The following is a 24,849-nucleotide window of genomic DNA, read 5'->3' on the forward strand; positions in this document are numbered from 1 at the left end:
GATCAAGTAGGATGGGATGAGGACTCCCCTCCTCACAAAATCCAGTTAAAATGTCAACCCGCTGCACAAAGGCAGTACCCAATTAATCAAGAAGCTAAAAAACAAGTCAGGGAGATCTTAGATCAACTTGAATACCAAGGGGTGATCGAAACATGCACCTCTCAAATCAACAATCCTTTGTTTCCTGTCTCCAAGCCAGATGATTCATATCGTCTAGTCTTGGACTACAAACACCTTAACTCATGTTGCAAGACATTTGCAGTACAAAACTCACACAGTGCAGCACTAATGAATAACATTGTTCGGAAAAAATACAAAACAACATTAGACATCTCTAATGGATTCTTTTGTCAAAACATTGCACCTGAAAGCAGGTATTTAACCACTTTCTCAATAATGGGGTCACAGAAAAATTTCTGTCGACTCCTACAGGGATTCAAGAATAGCCCAGGATTATTCTCAGCAAGGGTAACAGAGTTACTACAAATATATGATGATGAGGCATTATCTTATGTCGATGACATCTATCTCACAGATGATGACCTGGATACTCACTAAAAAAGAGTGAACACCATAATACTTGGGTTCGCAGCAAAGGGTTACGAATTCATCTTTAAAAAGTCACGAATTGCCCACCTAACTGTCCTGTTTTTAGGATATGAATTATCAAGTGAAGGCAAAAGCCTAGCAGACAACTTCTTAGAGAAATGCGCTGTACACCAAGCACCAAAAACGCTGAAGAACTTACAATCAATACTAAGTTTCCTGAATTTCGGAAGAACTTACATTCTAAATTATGCAGAGAGGGTTAAACCTCTCTATGAATTAATAAAACCTGATTTTAAACCAATCAATTGGACTCAGAAACACACAGAAATTTTGAGATCATTGGAAATAGACATGTTAGCTAAAACAAAATTAAAAACTTGCGACAACACACGCAACCTTGTAATCCGAGTCATCCCAGGAAGATGCGGATTCACGTACCTGACCTCTAATGAGGGAGAAACGGTACCAATAGCTTACAGATCACCTTTGTACACAAAAGCTGAAATGAAATTCAGCTCAACTAAAAAAATTCTAACTGCGGTTCAGACTGCTGTAGCAAAAGAAAGAGCCCTAGCACAAGGCAAACGTATAATAATCGTTACACCGGTGCCAGCCCTAGAAGCGGTAACAAAAGCAAGCATTCCAAATGCTAAAGCACTACATCCGAGATGGATCCAATGGGTAAATTCCCTTGCTGCAACAGACGTAGTATACGAATTTGATCCTAATTTAAAAACACAAGAATTTCTACAATATGAATATGAATGTCCTCTGCCAACCGAAATCCTGCCTCTAGGACACTACGGCTGTATAATATATACAGACGGATCAGCACAACCCGCAGTTGGGGGTAAACAAGCTTACAGTGCTGCGTGCGCGATTGGTAAAGTTCGTTGGCACAAAGGAAAATTTAGACCACTGGTAACTAAAACGCAATCTCTAGGAGATTGCACAGCTCAGCGAGCTGAACTACTAGCATTTAAGATGGCGCTTGAAAATACTGATCGCGAATTCCCCACACTAATAGTGTGCGATTCATATTACTGCGTTCAGTCTTATAATGAATACTTGCAGAACTGGGTTCAAAACGGTTTCAAAGATGCAAAAGGTGGCACAATCAAGCATAAAACGCTTTGGAAACAAGTAGTTCTTTTACAGAAAGAACTACAAAAGACTCACGTGATACATACATTGAGTCATCAACGTGATGGCGTTCACGTTGCGGGGAATTCATTGGCTGATGAAGCCGCGAAGGCAGCTGTGCAAACGGCTTCCGTAGCTGCTATCACTCGGTCAAAAACAAAAATAGACAGCGATATAATGCAAGCTGTCAGTGCGTCAGTAAAACAGGACAGAAAAACACTCCCGAAAGGCTTTCCAGTAAAGTACTTATACATAACTGATGCGAATAATGTTCCTTTTGCTCGAATCCCTAGAGTGGGGGATAGGGCAATTCCAAACATGGAACACAGGTTAGGACTAATTACAGCGGCACACAAAGGGTTCACTTCTGCCCATGCTGGTGTTTCCGCCACAATATCATTATTAAAACAGAGATATTGGTGGCCGCGCATGAGAATACAAACTAAGAAATATGTTCTAGAATGCGAAATATGCCAAAGAATGAAAGTATCACCAGTGAAACGACTAGCACAGACGCCCCTTCTAATTTCAGATGGACCTTTAGCTTGTGTTTACCTGGACCACTGTGGTCCCTTACAAAGGGATGGTAACTATAAATATATCATGGTTGCAGTGGATTCCTGCACGAGATTCATTTGGATGTGGCCCCAGCGCTTGGCTGACGCCAGAACTGTTATAAAAGATTTGCGAGTCTTTATCGGCACATACGCAATTGGCATGCTACATTCTGACCAGGGTCCTGCTTTTAGCTCTCGAGCTTATGAGGAGAACATGACCAGCATGGGCATTGCATTGCAGTACTCTTGTCCCTTCCATCCTGAGGGAAATGGGATTGTGGAAAGAAAAGAACGGGACATAAAGCAATCTATAACAGCGAGGGTATTAGGTTCGGGTGATGGGTGGGTCCAACATTTAACAAGAGTCCAACGTAGTCTTAATAATCTGCCAAGAAATTCTCTAAAAGGTTTCAGTCCGTATGAACTATTGTTCGGTACTAGAATGCATATTCAGGACTTAGATAGTCAGACTTCAGTGGTAGAAAAAAATGCTTTGATATCAAAGATCGTTTGGCTATTTTACAGGACTTAAATGAAACAAGAAAAGCCCTGAGCAACATAAAGATAAAACAGCAGCCAACAGCCACTGAAGATAAACCACCTGTCCCAGCAAGGCCTGTCTGGGTTCCAAAGATTGGGGATCTGGTCAGAGAGAAGATTGCGGTGAAGAAGGAATTTGGGCATTCTTACAGAAAAGCAGTACCTGTCTTAGCTGTCAGCGGAACAAGATCAGTTGTACTACCGCCCCTTGCTGGTAAAAAGGAGAACCGAGTTGTATCCATCGACCTGGTAAAACGGCAATCATGTGGCCAATAATAAGTAGTAGGCCCAGTGGACTCCCAAGAAATTGCAGAATACCAAAATTTGCTACAATCCAAGAGGTTCAAACTGAGAGACTAATCACATTTGATAAACCTGCAGTGAATAAAAAAGGACTATGCAACATGCCATGGAACTTGTGCCTCTTGAAACCCAAATTGCAACAGTTCGTCAAGAAACACCTGTCTACAACGATGTAGCCTCAGACTATGCTAATGAAAGAAAAAATGAAAAAGCAAAGGAAAATTCTGAAGCAATTCCAACAATTGACAGAACTGCATCTGGCTACTTCATCAATTTCGATAACTTTTCTGAAGATCCAAGCGAACCTGAAGAAACGCCAACAACAAAAACTTTCAAAGACAAAGTAACTGAACTCTTTCATCAACTCAAAGAAACCTATCTGACTTCTCCATGGATTGAATTTTGGATTGTGTTAGGTGTACTTTTCCTCCTGCTTTGGCTCATCATGCTACTTTGTTTGGGAAAATTAATTGATGGAAAATACAGTACAATGGACACAGCAAGTCAAAACATCAACTTGGTCCTAAAGCCACACAAGTCATCTCACATCGAGAAAAGAGAACTATCATCAGTGAATGTCACAGCCATTCCAATACCCGGTGGGGTAGATGGGGACAAAACGGATTACGAAATCTATGGCCCGGTTGAACTCTTGAAATATCCACATCAGTTCAAGGTTTCATTAAGTGACTTTGTAAAACCAAGTACATTCTCTGATGATTGGGACTTTGAAAGCATAAATAATATGATGTCAGATTTAGTAATATCAGCAAAATTTACAGAACATGATTACTTACAGGGTTCATCGAATTATGAACAAATGTACTGTTACAATCACTTTGCACATCACTATTTACATAAATCTGCTCAACCTAGAAATGTTTTTAGGTATAATCAATGGGAACATTGTGCAACTCCACTTAAAAGCAGTTTGAAAACATTTTATGAGAAATTCCCATACTTCTCAGGGTTTAACACAAGTGATGCAGAAACGTTTTATTTTAAACTGTTCAATAAGACAGGGATAAAAACAATGTTGACAAATACTAAATTGATTCATTCTGAAACATTTTATGAAAAAATGATTACATTTGGTTTTGAATTCTGGAAAAACAACATTGATACGAAAACCATCTGGGGTACAAAAAATTGGCAGGTCCAAGGTTTAGAAGCATTATTTAGAGCCTGCATGATTCCAGAACAAATAATATTCTTGAATGACACCATTCAACAGACTACTTGTCTTGGCCTAGCTAAGATTAAAGACTTAAACAAACCGTCTAATCCAAAGCCAATACCTGATAGTAATACCATTACAGATGTTGAGATCCCATATTTTCCACCAAAACAGAACACATCCTGATTGGAAAAAGTGGTTGATCTGGCCATCAGACACAAATAACTGTCAAGAAAGATTCCTGAACAAAATACAGGGGTTCAAAATGACCAGACCAGACCCTAGATACTCCCAGAGACAACATCCAGGGATAGTAACAACATACAGTGTAGGGAAACTATGCCTTGAGTGGACAGAGTGGACAGAAATCCAAACTGGCTGAAATTAAGCAACACTTGACTTTACTTAAAGACAGTGCTGACTTGCGTGATTTCATAATGGGACCACGCAAACAGCGTCAAAAATGTTTCATAGCGGCCGGTATATACGCTGCATACAACAAAGCTTGGAAAGTAACTCAAATTGAGACAGCAGAAAAAATACGAGAAATTGATCGTATTAATTTGGAAAAATCACTTTCTGTTGTGGACAATGGGTTAATGACTCTGTCCTCCAGAATATATTCACTGGACAGTATTGTATCATCTGCTATCGTTTAACACCTTGGCTGCTAGGTGTTTTCCCCCCCTGTGCTGGAAATTGCACTTAGGCTCTATTCATGACGAGCTCAGCTCGTCATCAGCACAGCTCAACTGTGCATCATGACGAGCTGAGCTCGTCATGAGCATCGAAAGGGTTAAACTAAAAAAAAATAATAGATCAGGACTTACTAATGTTACAACACGGTCAGTCCCAATTACGTTCTATTGTACAGCTCGGCTGGACGTTGCAAAATCTGCGTTCAGGCTACGTGCCATGGTGTTTGATAAACACAACGTCATTATTTTCTATCCTTAACCTTACTGATAAACAAATCAGTTTGGCACAAAAAGGAGCTACTATTCGATTCTGAGCATTGAAAAACTTGAGAGATTACCATTGACAATGTCAGAAAGACCTGTCATTGAATGGATAATACACAGAATAATTACAATTCCGATAACAACTTTCCAATTTAAATACTGCCAAGAGTATATACCAGCGGGCCAGTATGAAAGGTTGGGTAAAGGGTACATTAAGTCATCATGGAAATTGCCTTACACACACACATGTTATAGTGAAAAGAAACAGAATGTATTTCTTAGTGGTAACAATTGTAAACAATCACCAAGCGGTATACTTCTGTGCCAAGGTATTAATTTGCATGGGGCCTGTGAGGGGACTTCAAATAACCTTTCATGTCACCAGCACGGCACACCTGCAACACAAATAGAGCCATTCTTTAGACGGCTTTTTAACGGGAGCTATATTCTAATAGTGGACCACAGCTGTTGTGGCATGGTGCCAGGGAAAGCCTATCTCGTAAGCGTTAGTTCCATGGTCACTTGCTGTATGCAAGTATTGTATCCAAACAGCACTCCAGATACGGAGGCGACGATTTGGCCTTCTTTGAATAACTCTTCTATTCGAATTGATACTTTAAGCAGAATGAAGTCTGTTCTTTTACAGACAACCGTGCCTTTAACGTCAGCAAAAGAAACGTATGATCTTCAGGTTGCAAGGAAAACATCAGAGATACATACCCTTTTATCAACAAATTGCCCCGTGCATTTCGTAGAAATGCTAAGCCAAATCCTAAATATGTCTGATACCAGTGGTATCCCACATATATTTAGGACAATTTTTTGGGGACTGTTAACACCCTTCGAAACAGTTCTGGGCATTTTTCCCAATTTTGTCTTTGGCGGCCTACCACTACTTTTGGGACTCGTAGCAGGAATTTTATTTTTGATCCTTCTGCTCCGATATGGCAAGCCAAGTCGCAGACAAGACTCCAGCAACGATGGAAGAAACGATCCTAGCTATACGCTATCGGGACCGCATAACTAAAGTCCTTGGATTAGCCCGGCTAAGAGATCTGAATATGACCTGGTTTCTTTCATTCAGACCAATCTGGCAAAATTGCATCCTACCTGTGCTTCAATGTATGCTATGCGGAGAAGAATGCATGTTGGACATCTGTCTTACACTACCATCAGCAGTACCATTGGATACAGATACTTTGCTAAGTCCTGTAACGGCTCATGCATCGGGTTGTCCCCAGCGGCTACCCATTCTGATGACGGCATTCGTTGAGACTTCACCACTACGATTAGGTGGCAGTGAAGTACGAGATGAGAGCAGCATCACCCAGGTACGACCTTCTGTGAGCATTGCTGATCCTGACATCGATGATAGCAATCATTCTCACGACTGCACTGTTGCAGCATTTTCAAACTTGGTCGAACTTTCACCTGATGTCGTAGACCAATTTTTTGCGAGTCTGTCTGAAATGATGTTCTCCCCTGAACAGAATGAATACCTTTTTAAGCAACGAGCACACAGCGTTCCCCTGAACTCTGAATTCAGCCTTCAGCTTTGATGAACAAAAGCTACTGAAAACATTTGGAACTATTTTCTCCCCTGAAAGCGAAATTATTTTTTTCAACTTCCAAAATATTCACCTTTTTCTGGCACATGTACTCTGCTTAAAGTAGAACTATTCTTAAAGAACAGAGCTTCTATTTTTAGGAACTCTAGAGACAATATATTACCTCAGCCTCTAGCACATTTACAGCAACCGTATTCATATGTGATGGAATGGTCTCGACCTTCTTTTCTGTATTAAGAGCCATTTCATGTGTACTTTTCGCAAATCGTTCAGCTAATATATATAAGCATATTTAAATGAATGATTACACTTCTTGAAAAGCGTACAGTACCAATAATCATTTTCGTGTATTTCGCATACACCATTTCGAATGCAAAAAATGTATTTTGGGGTGGGTTGGAATACACATGCACCTTTAAATGTTTACTATTGCTTAATTTTAGTAATGATGGACATTAGATCGTGGAGTGGGTATTGTGTTTTTATCTAGGAACCTAAATTGATATTTCTATTTTATGCCCTTGTACGGTTATAATCAATAATATCCCTATAATGGCATAAGGAATCATATCCATATCTAGTTGTAGCCCATGCAGTCACATTAAGCAAGGCTACTTCCCCGGACTCCTAGAAAGCACAACGAGTTCTCTAAACAAACCAAACCTCCAGCAACCTGGAAATAGCCATTTGCTTTTGTTTTGATTTCGTCCTAGAACTCCTATGAAGCACTGTAAGAACAGCCAGTTCTTAGTGACATCTTTATTGACGTCTTATGTCCAACCTTATGTCAAACCCGGCACCTTTCAGGTATAAATATACCAACGTTGCCTTAAGCAAACACGCAGTGGTGGTTTTGGAGCCGAGCAGCTATCTACTTGCCCGAGAGCCCAGCTGATGCGAGAGCCCACGGGCGCTGCCCCTCCCTTTTGATGCACTGAGAGAGACGCTATCTTTTCTCCTGCCGAGAAATCCAGCTCCGGTGTTCTCAGCCGCCTTCGCGGGCTGCTGGGATATCGAGTCCTGAAAGAGAGATACCAGACCTCCTGCATTCTATTACCCAGGTACGGAGCTGACTAAACCCTTAAAGAGAATTCTTGAGTCAGATTCTTGACAAAACCAACTTAACTTAAACTGCTGCTTACTTACTCCTTCCCACGTATTAGGCTTAGGTCAGGTACACCGGGATAGGCGTATTTAGAAGCACCAGTTGAGTACGTTAGTCAATGTATATATGTATGTATATATTTTATCCATTTTAATGTATCTTATGGCTAAGAAACCATATAAATGCTTTTACAGTATTATTTCATAATACTCCTTTTACTGTAAGCACTTTACTTTACATTAAGTATTGCAATTATGGCAATTCATTTCTCTTGCATGAGAAAGAAGACTGCTCAATAAATTACACCTTTTTATTGAAAACGCCCGTCTCTCTTTTCTCTGCACTCTGGTGCAACTAAGTATGCACGATTGACTGAGTGAAATAGCAATCTATTGTTTTCACACGACTCTAGAGATACACTCTTATTCTGAGGGAGCAAAGTTGTCATGTTATATGGTTGTCAGAAGCTAATCCCTTCTTGTCTATCCAGGGAGGTTAAACTCCTCCTCGTTTATTCGAGAAAGTTTCTAGTGACCTCAGAGCTAGTTGGCAAACCTTAAGTCTAATATAGTCAGTAGAGACCTAGTCGACCTCAGTCCTACGTCTACACTGCTGAATATATTATTCCAATGCGCAGAACCTATTGGGAATATAGGAACTACACTACAATACTACTTAACAGAATTACACCAAACATGGCGTGAAGATGCATCTGAACCAATCTGGTTAGTTTTATTTGGTCGAAATTTGCAATTCTTAGCCTCGGGTGGTCCCCGGATGTCTAACGCACGGTGGGCTTGTGCGGAGGATGGCCGAGGCCGTCCAAAGCGCGCACGCGTCAAATTCCTCAGCACCGCAGGGGAATTCCAGCCGCAGGGAGGCTAGTCCATGTGCTAACTGGTTTCAAACTTTAGAGTCAAACTGAACAAACAAGTAATATTTCGAATACCTCTTTTGACCATACTGAAACAGCAGAAAACAACAACAAATAATATTACAATACAAGGCAATACAACTCCATCACAACACAACAACCCAACCCAAAACAATGAATGAAAAAACATGTCACTGGACAACAAAACACAACAAAATGCAACATAACGTAACATAAAAACTAAAACAATACACCATGCAACAAAACGCCACCTAGCAACTTAGTAGCAATAAAAGTAAACACATCACATACACAAAAACCGATATACGAATCAATGCAACACAGCAAGTATGCAAAACAGCAACACAATAACGCCACAGCTGGTGCCCATGCGACTTCCCTCTCACCCAGATAAGTTCCTACATTCAGGACACCAATGACATGCTAAGGAAATTAGACAACATTCCATGGCAAGATGGTTATCAACTGATAACAATGGATGTAATATCCCTATATACTAACATTAACAACGACACTGGGATAAAAGCCTGTAATTACTTCCTACAGGACAGGGATATCAAATACAAGAACCACAACCAAATGTTACTTGAATTAATCCAACATTGCTTATCAAAAAATATCTTCCTATTTGGGGAAGAATTATATAGACAGAACAACGGGACCGCAATGGGTTTTTCCTTTAGCCCAAACTATGCCAGTCTAACCATGGGATATTGGGAGAGGGAAGTCGCATGGGCACCAGAAAATGATAAAATGACCAGTAAAATCATGTGCTGGATAAGATTTATCGACGACCTGCTAATCATCTGGGATGGTTCCCAAGAAGATTTTAAAGAATATTACACCATCATCAATAAAGGAATGCAGGGAATTAATCTAACATATGAAATCAGCAATCAAAAAATAACTTTTCTGGACACATGTATATACATCAAAGACAATTACATCCATTCGACCCTACACAGGAAATCAACGGCAACAAATGCCACCTTAGAAGCAACAAGCTTCCACCAAAGCTCATTGATTTCCAGTATACCCTACGGGGAATTCCTCCGAATTAGACGTATTTGTAGTGAAGAAACCGAATGGCAAAAACATAGTGAGGAAACAAAGAAAAGATTCATAAATCGAAATTACAACAAAGGAAACATTGAACAATGCTGGAAGAGGGCAAATGAAAGACCCAGGACGGAATGCCTAAATAAACAAATCAAAAGCAAGGATAATCAAGAACCAATTAGGTTGATTACAGACTTTTCTGAAGGAAGCAAAAACCTTTGTAAACATCCTAAAGAAAAATTGGCGGATACTACACTTGGATGAAACGGTTGGTAAAATAGTGGGAAAACATCCAACAGTCACTTACAGAAGAGCACCAAATCTGAAGGACCACCTCATCCATAGTCATTGCAAAACAAAGAAAGACAATAAAAAAAGACTGGTTGGAAACTACAGGTTTTATCAAGTGCCATGATTGCAAGATGTGTCAAATCGCAAAACCAGCTAAAGAAATCAAAATGCCAAACAACAAAACTTGGCAGATACGCCAACTAATCAGCTGCAAAACTGAATTTACCATCTATGGAATAGAATGCCCATGCCCGTTACTATACATTGGGAGCACTAAGGGAGAACTAAAAAAGCGTATTATGGAGCATGCGAGAGCGACCACCCACAAAGACCACGCAAACGCGGTAGCAAAACACATGGAAAAAACACATGAAGGAGACTGGCTGAAATTAAAATTCTTTGGAATTGAAACAATACCCAAGCACATACGTGGTGGAGATAGAGAAAAGACTCTCAGGCAAAAGGAATCACGCCACATAATCAATTTTAGAACCTTACATCCGCACGGCCTGAACCAATCGGAAGAGTTATATATTCATCTTTGATTCGAACAATAGACAATCTTAAATGGAAGCTGTGAAAAATTGTGGATAATATGAATCATGAAATTCTTAAAACTGTTAAAATTAGAACAAGCCCAAGAGAGAACGAATCCCACTGGAGGGAAAACAAATGAATATGCACCCCTTGCCTTATAATAGCGATGTTTCAAAATAATCTGAAGGGGGCAATACGTTGTTAAACTATAATTGGTAAAGGAAAGTATTTAACAATGAAGTGTTTGACTCTCTAAAGTGCTGAAAAACTCATATACCAGCAGGAACAAAGTTTAAAGTTTCGGAATGTTTAAGCTAATGATATGTATGATTTAAGTAAATTATACTAAAAACTGCATTAACCATAATGCCTAGCAAGGCGGAAATGATGTCATGAGAAAAAGTATGCTTTAAATATGTAAAAAAACGGCAGGAAGCCGATCGCGAGCAAGATGCCAGGTGCATCGAAACGCGTAGATCGAGTGCTTTCTTGTGCCTTAAGAACTCTGAAATAATAAAAAGCTTGTGGAAAACGAAAAGGAGCGCGCCCATATCCTTTGTAACAGAAGGGAGTGATAGGGGATATATATATATATATATATATATATATATATATATATATACACCCCCCCACAAGGCTATAGGCTATACCCCGCTTTGTAGATGCTAACTCGAACGTCGTGCTGGTAGCAGCCCTGAAACACGTCTGGCATATCAAAATGTGATGCCTGTGTACTGGTGGGGTGCTTGCTGGCAAGGTGCTGACTCATAAAGCAGATGAACTTCAAAAGCTTCCTATGGCCTCCGTCTCCTTTGTGCTGCCTGTTGCTGGAATTTATACGGCTTTGCACGGCCGTCGAGTGGGGCTCACTGCTGTTGCGGGCCTGTTCTGGCTCCAGGCTGGAGCTGGAAATATCGGGAGGAAGGTGCGACGTGGCAGTATCAGGGCTGCTACCAGCACGAAGTTCGAGTTAGCATCTACAAAGCGGGGCAAGCACAGCGCCAGCTCAGCGCACCAACCCACTTGGGTTTTAATTTGTGAAAAGACATTAATGAAAGCGCACCCACTCGGGCAATACTTTACAGAGGACTACAACATCCAAGAGGCTGAGGTGCAGCCACCCCCATTGGGGGTAGGGTGAATACTTTAAATCTGTATGGCTACAGCGCGACTTTCATTACTCACTGCTATTGCCACTGATGAAAGGAAACGGACTCCTGAAACGCGTCTGGCATATCAAGATGTGATGCCTGTGTACTGGTGGGGTGCTTGCTGGCAAGGTGCTGACTCATAAAGCAGATGAACTTCAAAAGCTTCCTGTGGCCTCCCTCTCCTTTGTGCTGCCTGTTGTTGGAATTTATACAGCTTTGCACGGCCGTCGAGTGGGGCTCACTGCTGTGGCGGGTCTGTTCTGGCTCCAGGCTGGAGCTGGAAATATCGGGAGGAAGGTGCGACGTGGCAGTATCAGGGCTGCTACCAGCACGAAGTTCGAGTTAGCATCTACAAAGCGGGGCAAGCACAGCGCCAGCTCAGCGCACCAACCCACTGGGGTTTTAATTTGTGAAAAGACATTAATGAAAGCGCACCCACTCGGGCAATACTTTACAGAGGACTACAACATCCAAGAGGCTGAGGTGCAGCCACGCCCATTGGGGGCAGGGTGAATACTTTAAATCTGTATGGATACAGCGCGACTCATTACTCACTGCTATTGCCACTGATGAAAGGAAACGGACTCCTGAAACGCGTCTGGCATATCAAGATGTGATGCCTGTGTACTGGTGGGGTGCTTGCTGGCAAGGTGCTGACTCATAAAGCAGATGAACTTCAAAAGCTTCCTGTGGCCTCCCTCTCCTTTGTGCTGGCCTGTTGTTGGAATATATATATATGTATATATATATATATATATTCCAACCACTCCAGACTTTCATCTGAAAATATAAATATATATATATATATAATATATATATATTACCACCCAATGATTCCTTTTGACTGCGCGCTCACGATCGGTGCGAGTGATGCAGCAAGGGAATCTAGATCCGCAATTATTATGACCACAAGCAAAGTATTAACTTGCACTCCAGGAGATTGTTTTACAAGGCTTGTTTAATCCATTGGTATTACAACCATCACCACCACTACCAGTTCACAAAATATATATTTATGAAACCTAATTAAAAAGTCATTTGCAGCCTTGGGCTGGTTTCATATCAGTGACTTTAACTGGAGTAATAAGTATTCCTTAATTTATTGTGCATGAAAAATCAAGCAGAAGCTGACCTTTGCAGGTTTTACCATCCAGCTGTAGGGTAAATCCGACCGGGCAACTACAACGAACTCCAGTAGCTGTATCCTTGCATGTACGGTCGCAGCCACCATTATTGACAGCACATGTCTCTAGGGATGAAAAGTAAATTAAGCAACAATAAGAATTATAGGTCAATAGGAACTGTAGTTACTGAACCAAATAACATTGCTAAGAAGGCAACTATTTCCTATGATTATTGTTAATTGTTTTGTTAGGTTACATACATATCATACATATTTTGTTACGCCTTGCTATAGGCAGACATAGCTCACTATCAGAGCTCGTATCATTAACACCACAAATATATAGAGTTTGAAAAAGAGGTCAGATTTTTCTCAACCTTGGGGTACTGATGCCACGGATAATAGTAAATCCAGTAAATTACGATTTGTACCCTAAGGGGCCACTAAGAAATGAGAAATTACTAGTGGAATCAGTAATTTTAAGTCACATTCCTGTGGTAATTCCTCATTTTTTTCTCAGAATTTATCACAGACATTTTAACTGCTTTCAGCAGTTGGAATCTCTATGTGGAAATAAAACAAACACGGTATAATTTCAATGGAGACAGTAATTGTTGTTATTGGCTAAATCGGAATTTCCATGGCATTCCTAATGAGGGTCAGACTGTTTCTTAAGGTACAGCTCATGAAAGCAATACACACACTTGGCAGAACAAGAAAGGGCACAGGAAAGGTAAGGAAGAGTTGCACTCAGAAAAGAAACAAATACAAGAAATAAGCATTGCTTTAAAGGAATGTTGTATGGTAATGTCAAGTATTACAAGTAAATAGCAGAGGAATGCAAATGTATTTGTGCAGAAGGAGAGAACTGTAGAATATTGTTGTATGGTAAAAGGTCCAGTGAGAGTTGCGCTGTGAAGCCAGACCCAAACATCCATGTAGGATAATGACTGCCCCCTCCCATCTGTGCTTCTGCCACAGGAAAGAAAATACCATAAATTAACTCGTTATCCAAGACACTTTAGTTGCCTTACAGTGTTCAGGGTGTGCCCCTGAAATGTTAAGCTCAAGCACCTAAATAAACAAACGAAATGATCATAGATGTGTGCAGAGCACGCACTTTATGTGTGTAAGCACACAACTTCTGCCTAATCAAAACATGTACTCCTGGTTCTCAAAATGTGGGTGGAGCCAAAGCCCCTGTTTTTTGTGCTTTCATAATTGTCTGACAACAGATGCGCTAGCAAGCTAGACCATAATGTGGAGTTCTGGCTGTCATCAGACTCGATAGCAAGGATAATTATCTAATTGATTAGTCGATGTGCATCATTTTCCCTTTCAAGCATACTGATGTCATTGGTTTCCTTCATTATGTTAAGGATCAAAATAGCTTCAAGGAACTGGGACACTACCCATATCTCAGCTTCCTACTTGTAAATCTAGGAGATATTTCATTATTGGCATGAACTGCCCGGTGCCTGTAATTACCAAATGTGATCATTTCTGCATTGCCCTGCTCAATTTAGGCCCGATAATGACAATTGTAATAGCATTTACATAGCTCTTACTACCACTTAGGAGACGTTGACGAGATTTACAGCGAATAGCACACTTTTCGGGAACCCAAAGGTGGATTAATGGTGGATTAGTAGGGGGACATAGAAATTGTTGTTGGGATTGGTGGAAGTGGTAGATGTGATTCTGTTAGTTGGATGAATACGATGAGGAGGGTTACAGGAGAAAAGAGTTTAGAAAGGATTATTTGGGAGTTCATAGTAGTAAGACGTTTAGGGTGAGTCAGAGAGTTGAATGAATAGGATGAAGGATTGATAGAGGAGGCAGGAGCTTGGAAAGAGTTGTTTGGGAGTTTGTAGTATTAAAAGAGGTTCGGGATGAGTCAGAGTGTGCAGGTAGGGGATAGTCTAGAAGAGGAATTTGATGAGTCCTAGAGGTGATTTGATTAGGTTTTGGGATATTAGTAATTCTTTTTCTTCTCTTCAGTAGGAGGAAAACATATAAATATGTAGATACATGAGCACACATAAGAGGTAAACATGCATAGAGATTTTTAACATGATACGCAAAAGGGGAAGAGAAATCAGGAGATATAAAAAACATAAAATTGTACTGGATGAAGTACCACATGTACTTCATTCTTTTGGAAAACTGATTCTAAGTCAATGTTAAATATGCACCATTATAAGTGTTAATATGCACCCATTGCTGCTAAGTTGCACCCTTCTCATGGGTCAACAACGTCTACTGCTACGCGTTGCTTTATAGCCAACAGCAGTGTGCATACTGAGAATTGTAGATCCATTCTTCATAGAAAAATAATTACCAGAAAGGAAATGGCTTTTTATTAAAAGGCAAGATGGACTTATAATGGCACATGTGAAATGAATACTTAAGGATGTGATAAAGAATATGCAAGGCCTCAACTGTGTACCCGCCAGGTAACTTATGCAATACAATACGGGACACTGTCATATCGCACATCAAAGGTGTATCACTGCTACAAATCATAAAGGTTATTACTCCAGAAATGTAGGCAGGTCTCTATGGCCCCACATTCTGTAATTCTAAACAGTGGCAGCAGGTAATTTGAAATGGAGATGAGCGGTGAGCAGGCAACACGCACACATTTACAATCACTCACTCGCACCCATGCATTTACAAATGCACACACACACACACACCTAGACACACACACGCACACATACACACAGCCGTTCACAACACTCACTAACAACAAATACATGTATACATACACGCACTCACCAGGCATTCAAAAACATAAAAGTTACCTGCCCCGCAGTTCCGGGAAAGGAAATCCCCAGAGGTCCAAGGAGGGTTGGGATTGCTTCCTGCTCTCATTGGCAGAGAAGGCAGCAGTCAATCACTTGTCCCATACTGGGATGGAGTGAGTGGGACTGTTGACCACACCTCATATTGTGACGAGGTGTCACTGATTGATACTTGGCCCTGGGCACTTCAGGGCTTTAAACGGAAAGTCTGAGGCAATCAGTGACATTGTAACAATGGGGGAAGCCCTCGAAGCACTTTTGCTAGTCTGAGGAGGTTACGCCCACAGGGCTGTGAATTCCTTATCCTGGTAAAGTTCAGCTCAGGCAGCCAGTTGACCTTTGCTCAGCCTGACACACACTTTTCTTTTCTGGATAAAGGTGAGGCAGAGTGGCCCCTTTGCCCATATGAATGGGTCGCAGCCGATTCTATTGCTAACACACTCAGCGATTAGCACTGTCTGTCATTAGATGTGTTAAGGTAAATAAGTCCATGAGGTATCCTGGCGCTGACCCCTAGGCAAACAGCACAGTCCCTGACTACACTTAGTGGTTGACCAACCCGGTTTTTAGTTCCTTTCTAAAGATGAAAACACTGGGAGAGGATCTGATATAAATAAGCAGTGCATTCCAGGCTTTTACAGTGCCCAAGAAAAAACGTTTACCACCCCAGTTCACTGTCTTGAACTTGGTTTTTGAATTGCATTTGAGGAGCGGAGAGTTCTCTTCAGCAAATACCAACTAAGGCTCTGTCTGAGATGGTAAGGACTGGCATTATGAAGGGCTTTAAAGACAGTACTCAGAGCTTTAAAGGTAATACGATGCCTAATCGGAAGCCAATGTAGCTTCCGAATTTCGGCTGTTACAGATTTAAACCTAGGTATTCCGAGAAGCTATCTGGCTACTGCATTTTGTAAAGTTTGCAATTTTTTTAGGTTTCGTTTCTGGATGTTAAGGTAAAGCCCGTTACAATAGTCTTACTTCGACATCTATAAAGAGGTCACCGCTACTTTTGTGCCTCAAAAGACCGAAATCTAACAATTATTTTGACCACTCTAAGGTACAAAAACGTGGAGGAGGTGACTAAATGTATCTATTCTCTAAAGGAGAGCTTGTTGTCTATAAGGACTCCCGAGATTTTAGCTTTCCTTACCGGCGTTGGCAGAGAACCTAATTCGCCAGGCCACTAAGATGGTGTCCAGAAAGAGGTGTTCTTGCCAAACAAAATAACCTCTGTTTTTCCTGCATTTAGTTTCAAACAGCTGTTGTTCATCCAAGTACTAACCACCCTCATACAGTTACAGAATCTATTTTCTGTGCCAAAGTCCTGGTTGTCTTTTCTAAAAGATTCAGTAGATCTGAGCCCTGACGTATGTCTGGTGTACTGTGTTCCTGACCATCTCCAAGATTTTGCAGTATAACAGTTGTGCTGAAGGTAGGGCACTATATTTTAATGGAACAAGCAATGACGAAGTTAATACAAGTGACTTCAATGTGTTAAAATATACAAACACAGGTATGCATAAATGTGGAGGCTATTTGTAGCATGCCCCTGTGCAACCTCCCTTGTCCTGTTCTTATGCCAGTATCATACTTTTTTAAATTTCTCAATCTAGCACAGATGCACAGTGCCAACCTCGAAAATATAAGTAATAAAAAGAGCAGCACCCCAAGCGAGGGGGCACCACAGCATGGAAACGAGTCACCAAACCACAAACCAGGACTGGGGTCTGCAAATCAGAAGGAACGCACAGCTGACTTGCAGCATAACAGGGGTCCATACATGCCTTAATCTTAGGTATTTTTCAGCAAAAACACAAAGCCTACAGGCTACAGGCACCGACGCCTAGACATTTCCCTACGCAGATTAAATGTATCCATTTTTAAATTGGGTCCCCAGTGTACAAAACTTTTCCTTTCCACTGTTCACGACATAGGACACGTAAGCATCTCTTCCCCACTTCCCTATTAAAGACTTTCCTACACCACCACAGTCCTCTTGCTGTTCTAGGTTATCCCATGGGGTAACCCCAGAGACATGTCGGGTAATAAAACTATGGGCTAATGAAATGTAATAACCCTGCCAGTGGCGGCTACTCCAGTTGGGCAGAGAAGCGTTGCGCCCCCCCCCCCCCCCTGCCTGCTGTGGCCACAGCAAAAAATACAATTGCAATGGAATGACTTTTTTACCATTTTCTTCTTTGCTGTCAGCCGCCGGAGCTGACTGTTAGAGCATTGATGGGTGTTTCCATTGCTGCAGTGCAGCCTGGGAGTAGGGTGCCTGGCGACACCAGTTTAAACTGCACATGTCACTTTGTCCCACTGTCTTGCAATGGCCAGCCTCACATGCGCAGTTCAAACTTCTCCAGCCCGAGCTGCTATACAGCCAGATGGATAGACAGCACCCCTAGTGGCAGGATGAGCGGCCGTGAGCTAGCCCGCTCCAACTAATCCCAGCACTGCTTTCATGCTAAGTAAAAGCATGAGAGCATCGTCGGGATTAGTTAGGGGAGTGTTCCTTCGCTTAGGTTTTGTTGCTTTCACAGGCTCAGAGGCACTGCCGGTCATTTACATAATTGATGGGTGTTTAAATTGAAGTGATTATCGCAGCATGGGCAGCGCATTGTTTAGGGAGTTCAGACCATCAGAAGTAGAAAGGATTCCTCCAGTGAATGTCACCCGAGCAGCCAGAGACTGTGCGAACCTGAAAAAGTATTTTTAGGGAAGGACGCGTCACAGCCATTTCACCCACTGCCCTCTGTGCTGCACCATGTTGCATGTCCTTGCCCTCTGCTCTGCTCTGCCTCCTCCTGGGGGCCTGGACCCTGCCGCTCTACCCCAGACACGGCCGTGTCTGCCGGGTACTGGGCCGCAGGAAGGCCCTGACGACATGGTAGAGAGAGAAACAGAGGCGGTGGCCTGGATAGAGAGAGAAACAGAGGCGGTGGCCTGGCTATCATAGTGAGAGACCAATTTGAGGTCCGCATATCCCCTATCCCTGCCATGTCATGCGAAGCTCTTCATTTTAATATAAAATTCACACCTTCTTTTAGCTTCAAGGGAGTGCTCCTCTATCGTCCTCCTGGGGCTAGAGCAGCGTTCCTAACTAACCTAAGCACCTTAATAGAATCAATAGCCACAGATGAGTCCATTACTGTAATGGGCGATTTTAATTTTTATCTTGAACAAAATAATGATAAAGACACTATCACCCTTACATCAGACTTAGAAACCATAGGTCTTAAGCAATTGGTCACGGCCCCAACCCATCAGGCAGGACATGCGCTAGATGGCATGTTTTCTAACGTAGAAGACCTACAGGTGACAGAAATCCTTCCCATGACGTGGACCGACCACTCGGCCATTTTCAGTAGGCTGACCATTAGAGATCCGTTCAGGAAGAAGACTTCCCACCCCAAGCCAGGCACTTTTAAGGCGTGGAAGGATATAAATTACAATAACCTAAATATACTTTTAAATAACACTAAACCTGAACTATCTAACGATCCCTGTATTTCTACTTCCCAATTTTATGACTGGCTGAGTGACGCCACGTCACAACTGGCACCCACTAAGTCTCACTCTAGAAACAGAAGTACGCCGACTGCTCAGTGGTACACAGAAGAGCTAAAAATACAGAAACAATTAACAAGAAACAGGGAAAGGTACTGGCGACGAACTTATGACAGTGAATGTAAGAATAAATATAAAGAAGCCCTAGCCACCTAAAAAACTATGATCACGGCAGCAAAGAAGCATTTCTTCTCTCTGCACATAGAACAAGCTAAAAATTTCAGCAAACAGCTGTATAACATAGCTAAAACCCTATCGGGTAACACACCAGACCTAAATCCCCCCCATCACAATCACTATGTGATGCCCTGTCTGAGTATTTCTTCACGAAGGTGAATAACATATACCAAGCTTTCACCTTGGAACCTAATACTAATGCTGCCCCCCCCTCGCAGACAGTCCTGAGTAATACCATGACGAGTTTTAAACCTTTAACGACCGATCAAACAAAAACCATATTGAGTGCCATTAAATCAGGCTCCGCCTTGGACCCCTGCCCCACATCGGTGTTAGCCATGGTTTCAGACACAATTACTCCCATTATCACTCACGTCTGCAATATAATATTGAGCTCTGGGACTTATCCAGACTCCTTAAAAAACACGTTGATTAAGCCTTTGCTTAAAAGACCAAACCTTGACAGGAAAGATTTGAAAAACTACCGGCCTATAGCAAGTCTCCCTTTTTTAGCCAAAGTGATAGAGAAAACCATGAACCAGCAGCTGTCGGAACATATAGAGAGAAACAATCTGCTTGATGATACCCAGTTTGGGTTCCGTAAATACCATGGAACCGAAACTGCTCTCATCAAAGCAGCGGATGATATTAGACTCATCCTGGACCAAGGAGGGACAGCCTTGCTGGTACTCTTAGACCTCTCGGCAGCATTCGACACGGTTGACCATAAGACCTTGGTCGACCGTGTCGAAAAAATGGGCATCCAGTCCACTGCGAGAAACCTGCTTGCCTCCTTCCTGGCTAATAGAACGCAGGCGGTCACTCTTGGACCATTCCAATCTGCCAAATTGTCGTTGCCGTGTGGGGTTTCTCAAGGCTCATCCCTTAGTCCGACACTATTTAACATCTATGTGTCGGACCTTGCTAGTGTCATCAAAGCACATGGGATGAGCCTAACCTCATACGCAGATGACACACAGTTGGTGTTGGCCATTAAGGGTGACGGACAGGAGGTGGCAGAACGGTTCCAAGGAGGCATGACAGCTATCGGTGAGTGGATGGCAGGAAACTGCCTGAAGCTCAATTCCGAGAAAACGGAGGTTGTCATTTTTGGCAATCTTTTGCCATCCTGGCCGACTACTTGGTGGCCATCAACATTTGGCATTCCACCTTGTCCTACCCCCAAGGTGAGAAATCTAGGAGTTACCTTTGACAACCAGCTCAACTTTATGGCTCATGCCAATAAGGTAGCGTCCACGGCCCATTTTAAACTAAAAATGATAAGGAAAATGTTGCCTTTTCTGCCTGACACGGCCGCTAAGACCCTGGTCACGTCATTGGTTTTAAGCTCACTAGACTACTGCAACGGACTCTTCCTGAATGCACAATCCAGAGTCACAAAAAAGTTGCAGACAGTACAGAATGCGGCCGCACGCCTGCTGTCCAAAAAACCAAAATTCGCGCCCATCTCAGATACTCTGAGGACCTACCACTGGCTGTCTATCCAGAACAGGATAAAGTTTAAAGCTATGTGTACAGTCTATAAGGCAATGCAGGATCAGGGGCCTCGTTTCCTTAAAGATCATCTAATACCATACTGTCCAGCCAGAAAACTACGATCTGCATCACTTAATCAACTAGTGGTCCCACGTAGCAGAACAGTCACATGGGGCGACCGCCGCTTCCTAGTTGCGGCCCCCAAAATTTGGAATACCCTACCACACCACGTCAAAGCCAGTCCATCACTCTTACAGTTTAGAAAAAATTTGAAGACATGGTTATTCAACCAATAACACAATACACCCACTGTATACCTCACCTCTATGGAATGACATTACTGCAGTCTAGCGCCCAGACACCCAAGGGTAATTGTTCGCGCTTTATAAGTGTCAGTAAATAAATAAATAAATAAATAAATGGGTCTTGGAATGAACTACAATGAACGGCAGGGCAGACCTGCAAGAGCTGCTGAGGTACCCGGGGCATCCGTGCCTACACATGAGTCAACCCTAGAGCAGCGGGCACCGCACGCAACCCCCTTCAGGTGCGTACTGCTGCCTCGGACCCCCAGGCTTGTCTTTCCCCACCAGCACTTCTTCCACTATATCAAGCTGATATATTGCTGCTCAAGGGTCTCCAGGGACCAGTAATAATAGGTAAGTGTCACTCTCTACAGTTTAGCTCCACTTGATCTCCCTGACTGGCTAACAATCGCATAGGCAGATTTAATTTTTATATTTTACTTGGGGGAGGGGGATTTGTAATAACTGCATACCACCTTGCAGTAGCCTCGGAACGCATTTACCGAACTGTGTCCCAAGACTTACATTGCTAATTTAAACATTTCCTAAAAAAGTTAATAGCCCTTGTACCTCTCCTGCTCTCCGCTCCTCCAGCCCCCAGCCCTTATCACCTCTCCTGCTCCCTACCTCTTCGAACACAATATCTGTAGGCACTAGCCATCAATGGGTCAGGCTGCTGCTGCCTCCCAGGCCAGCCCCCTTCATCCATTGCACCCCCAGCCTGTCCCACACATGACAATGAGTTTCCTGAATTGGCTTGTATGTCCTGTCAGGGTGCCGAGTCTGCAGCATCCGATCTTAGAGAAGAGAAGGGAAATGTATGGATACAGCTATACAAAAGGGAAAACTAGGTAGTGTAGGGCCAAGGAGAGAATAAAGAGAAAGAGAGAAGAGTCTGAGAAGGTGACGAGAGGATAGAATAGGATGAGAGATGGGAAACAGAGAATAGAAGGAGAGAGAGGGAAGGGAGGTAAAAAAGGACCAGGGTGGAGAAATTATGAGCAAGTGAAGACAGGAAGAAAAGAGGGAGAGATGAGAGGCTAAGAACAGAAGTACAGGGAGAAAGGAACAAGCATTTGCAATGCAATATGTCTGGCATTTGCAAGAGTTTAGTTTGAGCCTTTGGTATTGTAAATGACAATGCCTTTTATTTATATGTTTTGAAAACCTGCAAGCAGTAATCTAGTGCTTAGCAAATGCTTGTTCTTTCTTGCAGTTCTTTTTCATCCTCACCTTTTCTGTGTGTCCCACCCTCTGTGTTTTAATTATTTCTGTGTCCTTTAGTGGGCGTTCCAGTCTGTAGCCCACGACCCTTTTCCCTAGTATTCCCTAGCAGGTTATTTATAAGTATTTTACTTGCAGACAGAAAAGTCGCATAAAGAGCTAATTCATGTTTTAGTGGGTATTAGTTCACCAGCTCAACGGGCTCAGTGGCAGCCCACTCTTAAACTGCACTTCCGCCTAAATTAATATAGTGACAGAGGAGTTATTCACCTTTGTAGAATGCAAGTGATCATGCTGCGAGTTGCAGATGAAAGTTAAGCAAACTCAATGAGCGTTGTTACAGGGGTTGCAGGTAACAGGGCTAGTCACTAAACACTAAAGTTGGACATAACCGCAAGGATGACTCCTGCATCCCCACCTGCTTTCCCTTCTTAAAGCAGCAGGCACTGCCCTGTTCAGCAACCATCCACAATCTCCACCTGGTAGCTGTAGCAAGGCATTTATTTTAGGTATCTCGGTTTATCTCGGTTTCCACGGAGACACATATTTGAGCCTCCGTGAAAGCCGAGTGAGCAACTAGTGATGTTCAGCCGGTCTGTGATCGGAGTGCTATATTGGACAATGCATCTTAAACCGCCGTAGGTGAGTTTTTTGTAGAGGCGATTAAAGCTCATTGGCACCACACGTGCTAAACATTTAAACACAGGTGTATTCTATAATGTATTTATAAAACAAACGGAAAACTACTGTTAGAGGAGGCTGTTTGCATGATGGGTATTTTTTTTGTGGTAATAGTTATCAGTTTTGTCTCGAGGCAGGGGAACCGCGGGACATTCAACTCTTGATTTATAAAGCGGCCCAACGAAAAGCGTCAGTGACAGCCAGCCAACAGTCAACAAACCAGCAAGGACTCTCATGGACTCCTTTACTTTTTCTTTTGTCCTGGCCACCATTTTGCTGCTATTCTTGGCTGCTTTTCTCTGGACCCTGACCCGCCATCTTATTCATTCCCACGTTCTTTACCCTTTTCCCTCGTTTCCCACTTGACAATCCTCAAATGTTTCTTCCCTTTTCTGTTTTGCCTTTTCTCCATACCCTTGTATCCTTTCCACCCTCCCTTGGTGCTGTGACTGCGTGACCCCGCCGACCCCACTTAATGGAACTCTGCTCTCCTGGTTTTTTCCCTGGGTCTTGACCTGAGAAAATCTACTATGTGTATGTGTGTATATATATATATATATATATATATACACCAGGGGTGCTCCTTCTGGGACTCAGGCAGGCCGCTAAATATCACTCACCTTCTGTGGGCCCCTTTTTCAACAGGCAAGCTTGTGTTTTGGATGTTTAGCGGCCGGCCTGAGTCGCAGAAGGAGCCCCCTGGTTTCCAGTCCAGCAGCAACGTCAAGCTACGAGGTCGCTTATGGAGCAGGAGCTAAGTTGGAGGCGAAGACGGTGCTGTGCGAAGTCTTTGAATTGCACGGCGACCCACTTGGGAACAATTTGAAAATATTCACTGTGAGAAGGCACGGCGACCCACCAGGTTAATACTCATCAACCACAAAGACCACAATGCTCCGAGAGGGGCTACGCCCACTAGGGCGGTGACTTTTAACTTTAAATGTGGGGTTTGAAAAAAGACTGTTGCCTTTCTTCAGTTCAAGCCAGCAGCCCATGACTAAGTGCTCACGCACGAAACGCGTTGGGCTGGTTATTTGCATGCGAGGCAGCGCTTTGTTCTTCTGTCACGGCAAACCTTCAATAAAGATGTTTTAGCCATCACTCACCTGCTGTGGGCCCCTTCTTCAACAGGCAACCTTGTGTTTTGGATGTTTAGCGGCCGGCCTGATTCGGAGAAGGAGCCCCGCTGGTTTCCAGTCCAGCGGCAACATCAAGCTACGAGGTCGCTTATGGACCAGGTGCTAAGTTGGAGGCGAAGACGGTGCTGTGTGAAGTCTTTGAATTGCACCGCGACCCACTTGGGAACAATTTGAAAATATTCACTGTGAGAAGGCACAGCGACCCACCAGGGTAATACTCATCAACCAAAAAGACCACAATGCTCCGAGAGGGGCTACGCCCACGAGGGCGGTGACTTTAAACTTTAAATGTGGGGTTTGAAAAAAGACTGTTGCCTTTCTTCAGTTCAAGCCAGCAGCCCATGACTAAGTGCTCACGCACGAAACGCGTTGGGCTGGTTATTTGCATGCGAGGCAGCGCTTTGTTCTTCTGTCACGGCAAACCTTCAATAAAGATGTTTTAGCCATCACTCACCTGCTGTGGGCCCCTTCTTCAACAGGCAACCTTGT

The 24,849-nt window shown here is 42.8% G+C and overlaps 1 protein-coding gene across 2 annotated transcripts in view; it reads right to left on the reverse strand.

Annotated features, from left to right (window-relative positions):
* Positions 1-24,849, reverse strand: part of SCUBE1 (signal peptide, CUB domain and EGF like domain containing 1) — a 1,931,683-nt gene that overhangs the window by 1,089,458 nt on the left and 817,376 nt on the right. For both annotated transcript variants that reach the window (XM_086922270.1, XM_086922262.1), the window contains one exon: positions 12,970-13,086. In XM_086922270.1, coding sequence (XP_086778396.1) covers positions 12,970-13,086 — 117 coding nt within the window. The remainder of the gene's footprint in view (positions 1-12,969; positions 13,087-24,849) is intronic.

This window comes from Lissotriton vulgaris, chromosome 1_1 (assembly GCF_964263255.1).
Source record: "Lissotriton vulgaris chromosome 1_1, aLisVul1.2, whole genome shotgun sequence".
NCBI lineage: Eukaryota > Metazoa > Chordata > Amphibia > Caudata > Salamandridae > Lissotriton > Lissotriton vulgaris.